This window comes from Chenopodium album, chromosome 4, assembly GCF_948465745.1.
Source record: "Chenopodium album chromosome 4, dcCheAlbu1.1, whole genome shotgun sequence".
Classification (NCBI taxonomy): Eukaryota; Viridiplantae; Streptophyta; class Magnoliopsida; order Caryophyllales; family Amaranthaceae; genus Chenopodium; species Chenopodium album.
In genome coordinates, this window is record NC_137837.1 from 70,048,143 (window position 1) to 70,060,918 (window position 12,776).

Here is a 12,776-nt window from a genome sequence, read left to right on the forward strand (position 1 = left end):
GTCCTCTATTTTTTTTTTCTTTATCTTCCTTCTTATCATTCCACCAAAAAGGTCAAAACTCCTCATTTATCAATTTCCTCTTTTATCACGAACTCCTTTTCTGGTTGCTGAAAAATACTGCTAACATGTCAGTTTCCATTTCGGTACCCCCGGTCACCACCCACGCCGCCATGATAATTCTTAAGGATGATGATCCTGCTGGTTGTTTTTTTATACTAAAGGAAATGTAAAGTTTGTGCAATATATTTGTTAATGTTATACGAAGAGGTGAATAAGCATGCTATTCGGAGACGCCCATATCCAGTTTGAGTTGGGGATAGCTCAAGATTGGTGGAGTTGACGGATGAATGCAATAATGGTACCTTCGTAGTGGTGGAGTGTAATTGCTTGGATACCATTAAATTGATTAAAAAAAAAAGATTAATACTTTTGATGTAATCTCTTTTAATTGTGTTTATAGGGGAGTCAAATGAAGCAACTCTTTTGATGAGTTTTCTACGGAATGTAGCAATTATGTCTAAGATATGAGGTATTATAGTTTTATGCTTTTGATTAAAAGGTTGTTTGAAGATGTATTTTGCTTTAGTTACTGTGTCATTGTCTCAATTTTTATCATAGGAAAAACTTATAGTTTATGATTATAGGAAAGAGTTTAGATGTACTCATACATTATCAGTTAAATACTCGTAGCTCATAAATATTATATCTTCCATTATATGGTCCAAAGATTATCTAATTAAATATACCAATTCACATAGCCTTTGTGCCAGGGTGTTCAATAAGGGTTTTGTCCTCTCCATAACACTCCTATTGTAGTTATAGTATGATGCAATAGCTTTGATTGCCTTTTTATATAGTAATACATACATTGACGAGTTATAATATATATGATCATTTTCAAAATAAATAATCATAACACAAAACATGTTTCTACAATTAAATAAATTAAGATATAATCTCTTATTGATCGACGTAAGACAAGTATAATTCAACACCAAATCAAAGTACGTAAATTTTGAGGTTTGAATTTATAACTCCCCTACGATGGCTTGCTGTATCGCGCGCGTCCTGCGCGTAGGATTCACTAGTTATAGAATAATCGATAATTGAAATTATTCAAAATAAATTGACCAAATTTTGAGTAGTAAAAATAAAGTGAACTAAACGCGTTCGAAACAAGGGATTTGTCGCCAAATCTAGAGTGAGCAACCCGAAATTAATCTAAAGTGAGTAACCCGAAATTTTGCGGAGTATTTAAAGGATAAAACATTTTCGATGATGGATTAACCAACGTCCAAGCCAAACTCGATGCTCTCATTTTCCCCTACTTTGATTCCAACTTCTCAACTACAATTTTCCTCTAAATTTTCCCTGATTTTGCAAATAAATTTTATCAATCTTCGCCTCTAAATCTAAACTACTTAATTGTAATTCCAATTTACTAACCCTAATTTATTGCTTTTTTTTTGCTTGTGTATTTGTGTTTATTTTTTCTTCTAATTTGTTTGTTTCTCTAAATTTTCGCCATGAAAAGTAGTTCGCGTTCATCCAAAAGCAAGACAAAACGATCTCAGGTTCTCAATCTTATTGATTATTTTAATGTTTTTTTTTGGATTGATTAATTTGTGAATTAAAGACATCAATTTTATGAATTTATAATTTCTGCTGTTTATTTGTTTGATTTAGGTTTTCTTGCTATATATATTTAATTAATTATTCTGTACATATGTCTAATTATTGATAATTTAAATATTCGATTATTGGGTATTGTTGGTTTATTGCAAATTTGCAATATAGATGATATTGTTTATGAATTGGTGGTTCAATTTGATGCTTATATATGTATGTGCAACGATTGCAATCTGAGCAGAAACATAGCAAGAAGAGAACTAAGAGCAGTAGGGAGAAACCCAAGAAATTAAAACAACGGGATGATTCGGTTTCGATTTCTGATGAGGATTCGATCACTAATAAGTCGGTATCGTGTTCGAGTCCAGGGGATGATTCTAGGAGTAAGAAGAGAGGTAGGTCTAGGGACAAAAGGCGTAGGAAAGATAAGAAAAGGAGTAAGAGAAGCACTTTGTTGAGTGAGAGCAGTGAAGATGACTCTCCTTGTATTAAGAAATCGAAGAAGTTGAAGAGGAAGCGAGGTTCTGATTCTAGGAAGAAGCGGCATGTGAAGAGGCGAAAGAGGGATCGTAGTGTTAGTATTTCAAGTAGCCGGTCTAGGAGTTGCTCTGTGGGCAAACCAAGTGGTGATAGTGAGATTGGCAAGAAAGAAGAGAAGGTTGAATCGAAGGAACGAAAGGGGAGAGAAAAGGATAGGAAGAAGATTGGGAGTAAGAGGAGTAGGCGCCGGTCTAGGAGTTGCTCCTTGGGCGAACCAAGTGGTGATAGTGAGAGAGAATTGGGGAAGATGGAAGAGAAGGTGGAATCAAAGGAACGAAAGGGGAGAGAAAAGGATTGGAAAAAGAATGGGAGTAAGAGGAGTAGGCATAGCCCGCGTAGGTCAAGAAGCTGCTCTCCATGTAGCGTGCATAGTGAGAGTAGTAGTCATTTTAGCGACGAGAGGGTGTTTGAGAAGAGTAATCCTAATAGATTGAAATCTGTTATAGTTGTTATGAAGGATAGAGAGGAGGTTCCTGAAGAACAAGAGTCGAATAAGTATGATAGGCATGAAGATGAAATTGTGTTTGAGTATGATGACTATCCTAGCAAGAGCAATGATAGTATTGATGGTGTTAGTGGAAGAGAAACTGTTTCATGTATGCGTGATGTTAGTTCTAAGAAAAGGTCCTTGGATGAGCCAAATAAGGATTCTGTTGCTTCTGGTGTCAGGACTTCAGATATCCCGGGAATTCAAAGACAGGTTGTTGAGGGAAGTGGTGGATTAAGTCCAAGTTATGTCAGGTCCAGGGACAATGTTCCCTTGCTGGAAAATAGGAGTGTGAATTTAACTTCGAATGCAGGTTCAAATCATGTGGATCTTGAAGCAGTTTTAAGACAGAAGGCCTTGGAGAATCTACTCAACCGCCAAGGAAAATTATCAACCAAAATTACTTTTGATAAGAAAGATGAACATGATGTTGAAGTGAAAAGGTCTTCAATTGTGAAGGCACAACCTATTGATCAACCTACACCTCGTGATGAGGGAAATATTAAACTTGTGCCAAAAGTAGGGAAAATTGTTAATGATGTTAGATATTTTTGTAATACTACTAATTTACCTGGTCCTTCGGAAGATACTGGTCTGTCTAAAGATAATAATGCTGATCTATTGAGGGCAAAGGTTGGAACTGCTGATACAGAAGAAAAGAGTAAGGCCTCCGGTGATTTTGTCAATAGCAGACCTAATGTTGGCTTATCCATGTCTAGGAAAGTTTTTCTTGGAGCAAAGAATACCTGGAAGCGACAGCTAATCCCACAAGAATCTTCTCAGGAAATTGTGTCAACCCCTAAAGAAACCATAGTGAGGAATTCTAATGAGAAACTGATGTCACTAGATAATTCTCTGCCTAAGTTTTCTGTACCGCAAGAAACTATTAGCAAGGATTCTACTAGGGACTCTGCGTCTCATCTATTTGATAATGAAGATAGTACTATAAAAGTTGATACTTTTGCTCTTTCTGAGGCTTCGGCTTCAGCTTCAGCTTTAGCTTCAGTTTCTGATGAACAATGCACAAATGATAGTACCAATAAAGCCGATGAGGATGCGCAGTTTCAGCAGAAGACAATGTCTGTCATGCGGGGTGGTGAAATGGTGCAGGTAGGTTTTTTTTTTTTTTTTTTTTTTTAAATTTTTTTTTATTTTTATTTTATTATTATTATTATTTTTTTTATTATAGATCAATTGTTTTGAATGTTGTCATGATATGTAAGAGTATTTTATCTTATCCTTTGAGTGTTTTGCGTGTATCTGTGTAGGTAAGCTACAAGGTCTATATCCCAAAGAAAGCCCCCGCATTAGCCAGAAGGCAACTGAAGCGTTAATTCAAATATCCATAGTGCTGCTGTAGTTTGGGTTCCTCTTTGCTGATATGGAATTGAGCAGGCAAGTCGTGAACAGAATCTGATGATACACAGAAACAGGTTAAATCTTTGAATGGTCTCTTTATATTTTTCGTTTTCTTTTCATGTTGAATGATGAAGGTCATTAGCTGTCTTACTAACACTCCCTTCATTTTGAACTGCTGATGATTTTGTTCTCTTGTTGTTACCTGATGTTGTAACTTTAGTGTCTAGACTAGAAGTTATGAAAGCTCTCTGAATTGCATGGTAGCGATATGAATTTGGCAGGAAAAAAAATGCTCTACTGGTACAATCTTGTAAAACAGATAATGGAATTGTGTTTTAATTCAATAATATTTCGCCCCATTTCCTTTTACTGTCTTTTAGATATTTTTGTCCAATCTTGGCTACTGAAGGTTGGACCTTTTGTGAATAATTGCAGTTTGTACAATGAGTCTTTTTTTGCCAATTCAGTACAGAATTATACTTGCAAATGGTGTGGCCTGATCAATACTTTGATTTTTCATCAAAATTAGTTGAAAGCAGTACTCTAAAAATTCATTGAGTGTGCTGCACTCTAATTCATTGAATATGGCTTGAATAAGAGGAGGGGATGGTTTTAGATTTTTACCCGCCGCGGCGGAAATGGGGATAGATTTTGGACCCGTTACATGGAGGGAAAAGAGAATGTTAGGTGACGATGGGGATGGGGTTGGGGGTGGAAAAGCCAAAATCCCCCACCCTTTCCCGCCTCATAAACATCCCTACTTAGCCTAGATTTTACACCAATTTTTGAGCTCAATGTCAAAACTTATTACGAGAGTAAAGAATATGTACATACAAGTCAAGTAAGGCTTCAGTCAAAAACCATATGGTAATTAAGGAGAAATCCAACAATGTTGTACGAGTACTCTGCATGTTATTCATCATCTTACCAACTTTACAATGAGTTAATTTTTAACACGTCATATTGAGAAATTTTTCGGGATATGAACTTGTGCATTGGCATCCTGACCACGGTCAATTTTGAAAGTATCATACAAGGCCAAAATTTCAGTCATATGATCAAAGTCGTGCGTAATTCATTCATAGTCACACCTTTTTTTTAACACAAGCAAGAGGAAATATATTAAATAAAGATTATCCTTACATCAATATGGATACAAGAAAACTGGATGCAGGTAATCCAGCCCTTAGAGAAAACATCAAAATAAGGGAATAAGGGAAACTAAGGAGAGAAAACACATAAGCTAATAACAGACAGCAGCAATTACTAGCAATAGCTACTGCACTGTTACAACTACTAATAAAGCTACAAATACTACTATCCCAACTTAACACATTGTTCTGACATCCAACACTAGAATTGCAAAGATAGCAGATAATATCAAGCAGCCACAGCAGAGGCCATATCCCTATCATATAAGTACTTGACTCGAGCAGGCAACTCAAAGTACTCTTTAAATCCAACATGCATCTCATTTCCTTCCTCAGCAAGCTCATGGGCTATAAGATTCAGATCCCTTCTGATATGAGAGATGATCACATCATCCAACCTGTCAATAGCAGCTGCAACATCATTTATGACTGCAGCAAGTTCATGATGCACACGATCTTCGTTCTGCATATTGTCAAACATGACCTTGATAGACAGAGCATCAGTATGAAGATCAATTTTCTTGATACCATAAGCTTCTGCTCTGATGAGAGCATCCCTGATAGTGTAAAGCTCAGTAGTGAGGGCAGTAACAACATTATATTTGCAGGAAAAGCCATAATAGCAAGAGCCATCCTCATTCCTAATCACCCCCCCACCAGCTGCAACATTTATGCTTCTCCAAGAACCATAAGTGCATATCCTCTTATAGCCTGGAGGAGGAGCTTTCCAGCCAGTAGAAGGGCTAGAAATAGAGAGGGGAGGAGCAATTCCTTTTCCTTTATCCTTGAGAGAGGTACTGCTGCTAGCAACAGGAGCATTACCAAAGACAATGGCAGCAAGGGAGCTAGGAGCAGCAGTATCAATCTGTTTGCCCTTATCTTGCAGCAAAGAGTTAGAGCTCTGATAATCATAATAAAATCTAGCAAAAATGGCATGAGCATGAAACATCTTGAGCTCAAAGACAGCTATATTTCTGTTTCTCCAGATATGCCATAAAGCAATAGCAAAAACCATCTTCCAATGAGAGGTTAAGCTGAGGTTATAATTTATCCAATCAGTCCAATCCAGAGAAACAAAACTAGCAAAATTAAAACCATTAGGCAGGGGAATATTAGAGAAAATATCATTCCATAGAATATGAGATGAGAAACAATCCCGAAACAAATGCAATGAGACTCAGAATACAAACCACATCTAGAGCAAATAGGATCAATAAGGGGAAGGAAAATGGAGAGTTTCTCAGCAACAGGAAGGATGGAATGCATACAGTTCCAAAGAAGCATTCTATATTTAGCAGGCACTTGAACTTTCCAAAGATTTTTCCAAGAATTACAGAAAGTAGATTGAATGCAGCTATCTTTAATTAAAAAATGGTAAGCAGATTTGATTGAGAAAACACCATTTTTAGTTAAAGTCCAGTTAATGAAATCATCAGTGTGATAAGAAATAGAGATAGGGGTAGCAAGAATTAGATCCACAATATCCTTGGGAAGAAGATGACAAATACCATCAAGACACCATTTCCCTCCCCTAATAATATCACACACATACCAATGAGCTTTGGAGCTAGGCACATCCCTGTCAAGATAAAGATAAATGGGTTTCTCTCCCACCCAATGATGAAACCAAAGGGAGGTAGTCTTCCCATTACCTATACCAACCTTTAAGCCAGAAGCAAGTAAGAGTCTTCCTTTTAAAATATCTCTCCAAATTGGAGATTGAGAATTATTAGGAATGCAATCAAAGAGACCACAATATTTCAGATATTTATCATTGAGAATTCTTACCCATAGCTTGTCAGGTTTAGTCAAAATAGTCCAACCCAACTTGGCCATAAAGGCAATATTCCAGTCTCTAAGTCTTCTAATACCCAATCCCCCAATAGCAATAGGTTTAGTGATATGAGCCCAAGCAATTCTTGGAGAATAATGGATATTATCCACCTTATTCCAAAGGAATTTAATTTCCTGCATCTTTTATCAATTGCGGAGATAACAGAATCAGGCAAAATATTGGTATGCATATGGTAGACAGGATAGGAATTAAGAACAGCTTTAATAAGAGTGTTCCTACCAGCCAGATTAAGCATTTTAGATTGCCATCCCCTAATTTTATTCATAGTTTTGTCCAGGAGGGAATGATAGTGAGAGGCCTTAAGTCTATTAGGACTTATTTCAATACCCAAATATTTCCCAAAAGAAGAAGAAAATCTGAGGTTAAACTGCTGCCCTAGATCCTTTCTTATGTTATAACACATTTTATTAGGAAAAATGATAGAGGACTTATTCAGATTGATTCTCAAACCAGACATGTCTCCAAAGTGTTTTAAAATATCCATCATTTCCTTAATGTTACTAGAAGAAGCCTGTCCAAACAGAAAAACATCATCTGCATAGAATATATGAGAGATGCTAATAGAATGAGTCAGCTTGAGAGGCTTCCAATCTTTAGCAATGACACTTTTGTCAATAAGAGAAGACAATCTCTCAAGACATAGAACAAAAATATATGAGGATAAGGGATCTCCCTGCCTAATGCCTCGAGAAGGATTAAAATCACTAGTAATTTCACCATTCCACAAAACTGAGATTTTAGGAGTAGTAATGCAGCACATAATGAGATCAACCAAACTACCAGGAAAATTAAAATCCAGAAGAGTGGATTTGATGAAACTCCATTCCAAGCTGTCATGAGCCTTGGAAAGATCAAGTTTAAGAGCAGCAATATTTTTTCCTTTTTTAGCCTTGTTAAAAAGATGAGCAATCTCCTTAATTACTATAATATTGTCCTCAATTCCTCGACCCTTGATAAAGCTAGACTGAAGGGGACTGATAAGCTTGTTCAAAAAGGGTTTTAGTTTCTCAGAAATAAGCTTAGTGATAAGCTTATAAACAGTGTTGCACAGCCCTATTGGCCTAAAGTCAGAGATATGAGAAGGGGCATCAACTTTAGGGATCAAAGAAATATAAGACTGATTAATTTGGGGAGGAATACAACTTTGTTGAAAACAGCTTTTCACAAAATCAAAAATCTGCTGACCTAGATCATCCCAAAAATATTGAAAAAATTTAGCTTGAATTCCATCAGGTCCAGGGCATTTCATAGGCTCAATACGAAAAAGACACTCTTTAACCTCATCAAATAAGGGAATTTTACTAAGAGTTAAAGAGTCCTCCCTAGTTAAACGATAATTAGGAATAAAACTATCCTGCTGAAAAGTATCACTTAACCTGGAAGTAAAAATATCCTTGAAATAAGCAGCAGCTATATCTTTTAATTCCAACTCATTAGTTACCCAATTATCATTATTATCCTTTAGAGCTAAAATCTTACCCTTAGTTTTCTTAACCTTAGCTATAATGTGAAAATATTTGGTGTTAAGATCACTAAATTTTCTCCAATTAAATCCTGATTTATGAGCCCACACGATTCTTTCCTTTTTATAAATGCCCTCTAAATCCTTAATAAGCTCCTTCTCTAAATTAACCAAAAAAGTCGAATAATTCTTAGCTAAATAAATCTGAATACCATCAATACGAGCAAGAATTATTTTTTTTCTCTTTTTTAAGATTTCCAAACACATTATGATTCCATGATTTAACATTATTTTGGAAAGCATTTATACCAGGAATTAAATCATTATTAGGAGAAGCCCAACTATTCAAGAAAAAATCTTTGAAGAGAGGATGTTCAAGCCAAACCTCTTTGCAACGAAGAGGAAAAGGACCAGCCACCCTAGGATTAGTAACATCAATAAATACAGGGCAATGATCAGAAAAAACTCTAGGCAAGTGATGTACCTTAGTGTGCGGGAAAACATCCAACCAAGTAACATTGCCAAGAGCACGATCCAGCCTTTGTTGAATGTTATCAGCAGCTTCCCTGCAATTGGACCAAGTGAAGGGGTTTCCATTAAACCCTATATCCACTAATCCAGCATCTTCAGTGAATTCAATAAATTCTTTGCATTGACCTTGCTTGAAATCCCGACCACCAGATTTTTCACTTTGCTTAGTGACCTCATTAAGATCACCAAGAAAAAGCCAAGGAATATCCTTGGGAGGGATATTATCTCTCATTTTTTTCCAGATTGCATGTCTTGCATTAGGGATAGAGGGAGCATGCATGCTAGTAAGAAGAACCTCCGGCTTATCATTTCTGAATTTTAAGAGAGCATGAAAGGTGTTCTCAGTTGAACTAGAGAGAAGCAGATCAACATTGTTTTTCTAGAAAAACCAGATGCCACCTCTAGTACCATTAGGCTCAATAGCCCTAAAATCAGAGAAAAACAGTTGAATCATAACTTGTCTAGCACGCATGGAGCTTGCTTTAGACTCAAGAAAAATGAAAACATTAGGTTTATACACATCTACAATATGCTTTGCATGAGGAACAAACTCATCATTAACAACCCCACGAACATTCCATAAGATGATTTTCATGTTTAAATTCGGAAGTGGTCTCTGCAAAGAAACCTTAGGAACATCATCCGGACCTGCATTCAGAGGAAGGAAGAAACTCTCCCACTCCCTCCAATGCTCCATCAGATTCATCGGACCCAAATCCTCTAGCTTGATTGGCGTCAGGAGTGCATGCACTTGTCGAAAGCAATTTGGGGGATTGAAGTAAGTCACTTGGACTTGAGTTCCCACCACCTCTTCCTTGGAGTAAAACAGAGCTATACGGCGATTTGGAACCCCCATGTCGAAGCCTCGAGTTGCGAATTGCAAGGAAGTGACTAGCATTCTTCTTGGTAGAGGTAACGATTCGTGGATCACACGCTTGGGAAGGCTCCATTCCTCCTCCTTCCTCTTGAGTGCATCCAGCAAGACCAGAGCATTTGGGAATTCTTCCGCTGCTGATCGAAACTGTCTCACCTCCGTCGGGGGAGGGGGAGCAATTGATGATGGAAGAGCTGGAGAAACCAGGGGCTTGTCCGGAAACAAGGGAAGAGTTTGAGCATTGCAATCCAACATTTGTTGTCTCGCATATTTCATAAGGGGAGAGCAAATTGCTCCGTAATTGGGGAGACCTAATGTTACAGCTGGAAGTTTCGGAGAAGGAGCAAGAGGTTCCTTTGTCAATAATGGGGGGGATGACATTGAAGGTTGCCTCCTCTTGTAAGTTAGGAGGGGGGGTTGAAGCTGATTCCAGCATTGATCTGATTACTGATTTCTTGGTTGGAGATGAGGGATTTTTGGGAGCTTGGTTGCTCATTTTCACAAAGAAATGGAAGACAGGGAAGAAATTGAAGAAGGAATAATATCAGTGTTAAGAGAATTTGAAAGAGCAAGAGAAGAGGGACATGCAGAAGTGATTTTATTAGCGGTAGTAGGAGGTAAATCGACCATCATATCGTCCATTTGGCAAACAGGATCAATTGCATGCTGAGATATGGAAGGGGAAGGCAAAGGATCTTTTTCTTGAGACACACTTAATCGAAGGCTATCATTGCTATTCTCGGAAATCGAAGTGGAGGCTTGAATTTGATTATTTAAATCAACTTGCATATCCTCAGAAGACTCTTTATAATTCTTCTGTTTCCAAGCTTGAACTAAAACACCCTTCTTAGCCTGATTTTTCAAAGAGTCACTCGTGGCCTTTTTCATCACAGAAGAAAGATTAGCATTATTAACAACATTGTTATTATCAATGTTATCCTTAGAGACACTCTTAACACTGTTATTATCAGTGTCATTAAATTTCTTTTTGCCAACATTGTTATTATCAATGTTATTAATGGCAATTTTAGTATTGTTATTATCAATACCTTTTTTATTATTATTTCTTCTCTGTTTTCTTTTATTGGAGACCAAGGTCCATGGCCCATAATTTGAGCCCAACTCCAAATCTGGATCCAAAGATGGATCACGTGTAACATTTAGAACTGGAGCTTTAGATCCAACATGAGAGGGAATATCCATATTGATACCAGGAATAACAGAAGGTGAGGCCTGTTTCTCCACCAGAGCAGACTCCTTTCCATGCGGGTTACTACCAGAATTAGGAATGTGGATAGCACTTTGAGAACCCGACAAAACCATATCCGAATTCAGAGCATCAGCAACATTGCAATTCTTCTTCTCATGACCTACCCTGCCACATGCAAAACAGAGACAGTCGAGATTTTCATACACCACCTGCTGCCAGGCGCCTCCCACCCACACCTTGGTGATAAGAGGCTGATTGAGGTCGATTTCCACACAAACATGAGCATAACGCCCCCTAGTAAGACGATCTGTAGCATAATCAACACGAATCGGCTTTGCTACAACCTTTGCAATTTCGAACAGAGCATTTTTCTCATAATACTCCACCGGTAATTCCGGAAATCTGATCCAAACCGCCATACTTTCAAAGACTAATTGATTTGGTCTGAAATTTGGCTTCCATTTCGAGATCATCAGATAATGATCAAAGATAAACCACGGACCTCCAAATAAGGCCCTTTCATAATCATCCTGAAGAGAAAATCGAAAAAGAAATATATTTTTCCCCAAATAAATTGTTTCAATTGATCCTTTAATTTTCCACATAATCTGAGCTCGTTTCGCCATAAACCCAGGTCTAACATTAATTCCTACAGTTTTACCCATAAGAGTTAGATTCCAAGGTTGTCTTAATTTAGCTAAAGCATCTTTATTGAATTGCACAGAGAGATTTCCATCCGGCGCCATGTCTTCAGAATCATCCCATTCTAAAGCTGAAGCAACGATTTTTCTAGCCTGATCAAACCATTGAGAAGAGGAAAGAGGAGGAGGGAGAGTACCTCCTGGAGGAGGCAGTCCCTCATCCATGCAAAAGAGAAGATACAAGGAAGCAGAGAGATAATAGAGAGAAAACTTTAGAGAGAAAACTTTTAAAAGTATTCATAGTCACACCAATTGTGCCTTGTGAAGAAACTTATCAATCAATACAACTTGTTTAAATAAAATTAAGCCAAAATGTGAACTACATCGAAAACAATTGGTATACATGCCAACATGATTTTGTTGGCGTTCAACACGAGTCCAAACTATTGGACCCCATGATCCTTAAAGGCTTAAACCATCCGCTGGGTATTTAAGATGCACTGGATCAACCATACCAACCAATTTATATCTCCCTCCGTTATTAAATACTTGCTCCACTTTATTTTTTCGGCCGTTTTTTTAATACTTGTTCTATTTCCTTATTTGGAAGTTTTTACAATATTTAATTCATTTCTCACAGCGAGTGAACCAAATATAAATCATATTTTATTAATTTCATATTTTCTCCACTACTTTTGCTTTTTACAATTTTTTTAAAAATTCACCTACTCCATCACCTCCCTATTTTTTTCACTTTCTCCAATTTCTCATAAAATTCCCCGTATGGAGAAATGGAGCAAGTATTTAAAAACAGAAAAAGTAGTTGACAATTGAAATAAGAAAATTGATTATCGATAAAAGGGACCGTATTTTTGAAGCTAAATTTGCAACCAATTACATCCAGATAATTTATTTACTGTTTTTTTTTTCCTCAAAGATTCTTTTGCAATATATAATTTTGAAATGTTGATTAATTTTAAAAGCAATAATTGAAGAACCTTCATTTATAAAATTAGATAGCTGGTGCATGGCCTTTT

At 36.9% G+C, this 12,776-nt stretch overlaps 1 protein-coding gene across 1 annotated transcript; it reads left to right on the forward strand.

Moving 5' to 3' along the window:
- Window positions 1-1,274: 1,274 nt before the first annotated feature.
- Window positions 1,275-4,384, forward strand: LOC145629254 (uncharacterized). The gene is made up of 3 exons (XM_081681799.1): window positions 1,275-1,574; window positions 1,871-3,766; window positions 3,925-4,384. Exons 1-3 carry the CDS (start codon window positions 1,527-1,529, stop codon window positions 3,988-3,990), a joined length of 2,010 nt encoding a protein of 669 aa, XP_081537925.1. The 5' UTR covers window positions 1,275-1,526; the 3' UTR covers window positions 3,991-4,384.
- The last annotated feature ends 8,392 nt before the right edge of the window (window positions 4,385-12,776 follow it).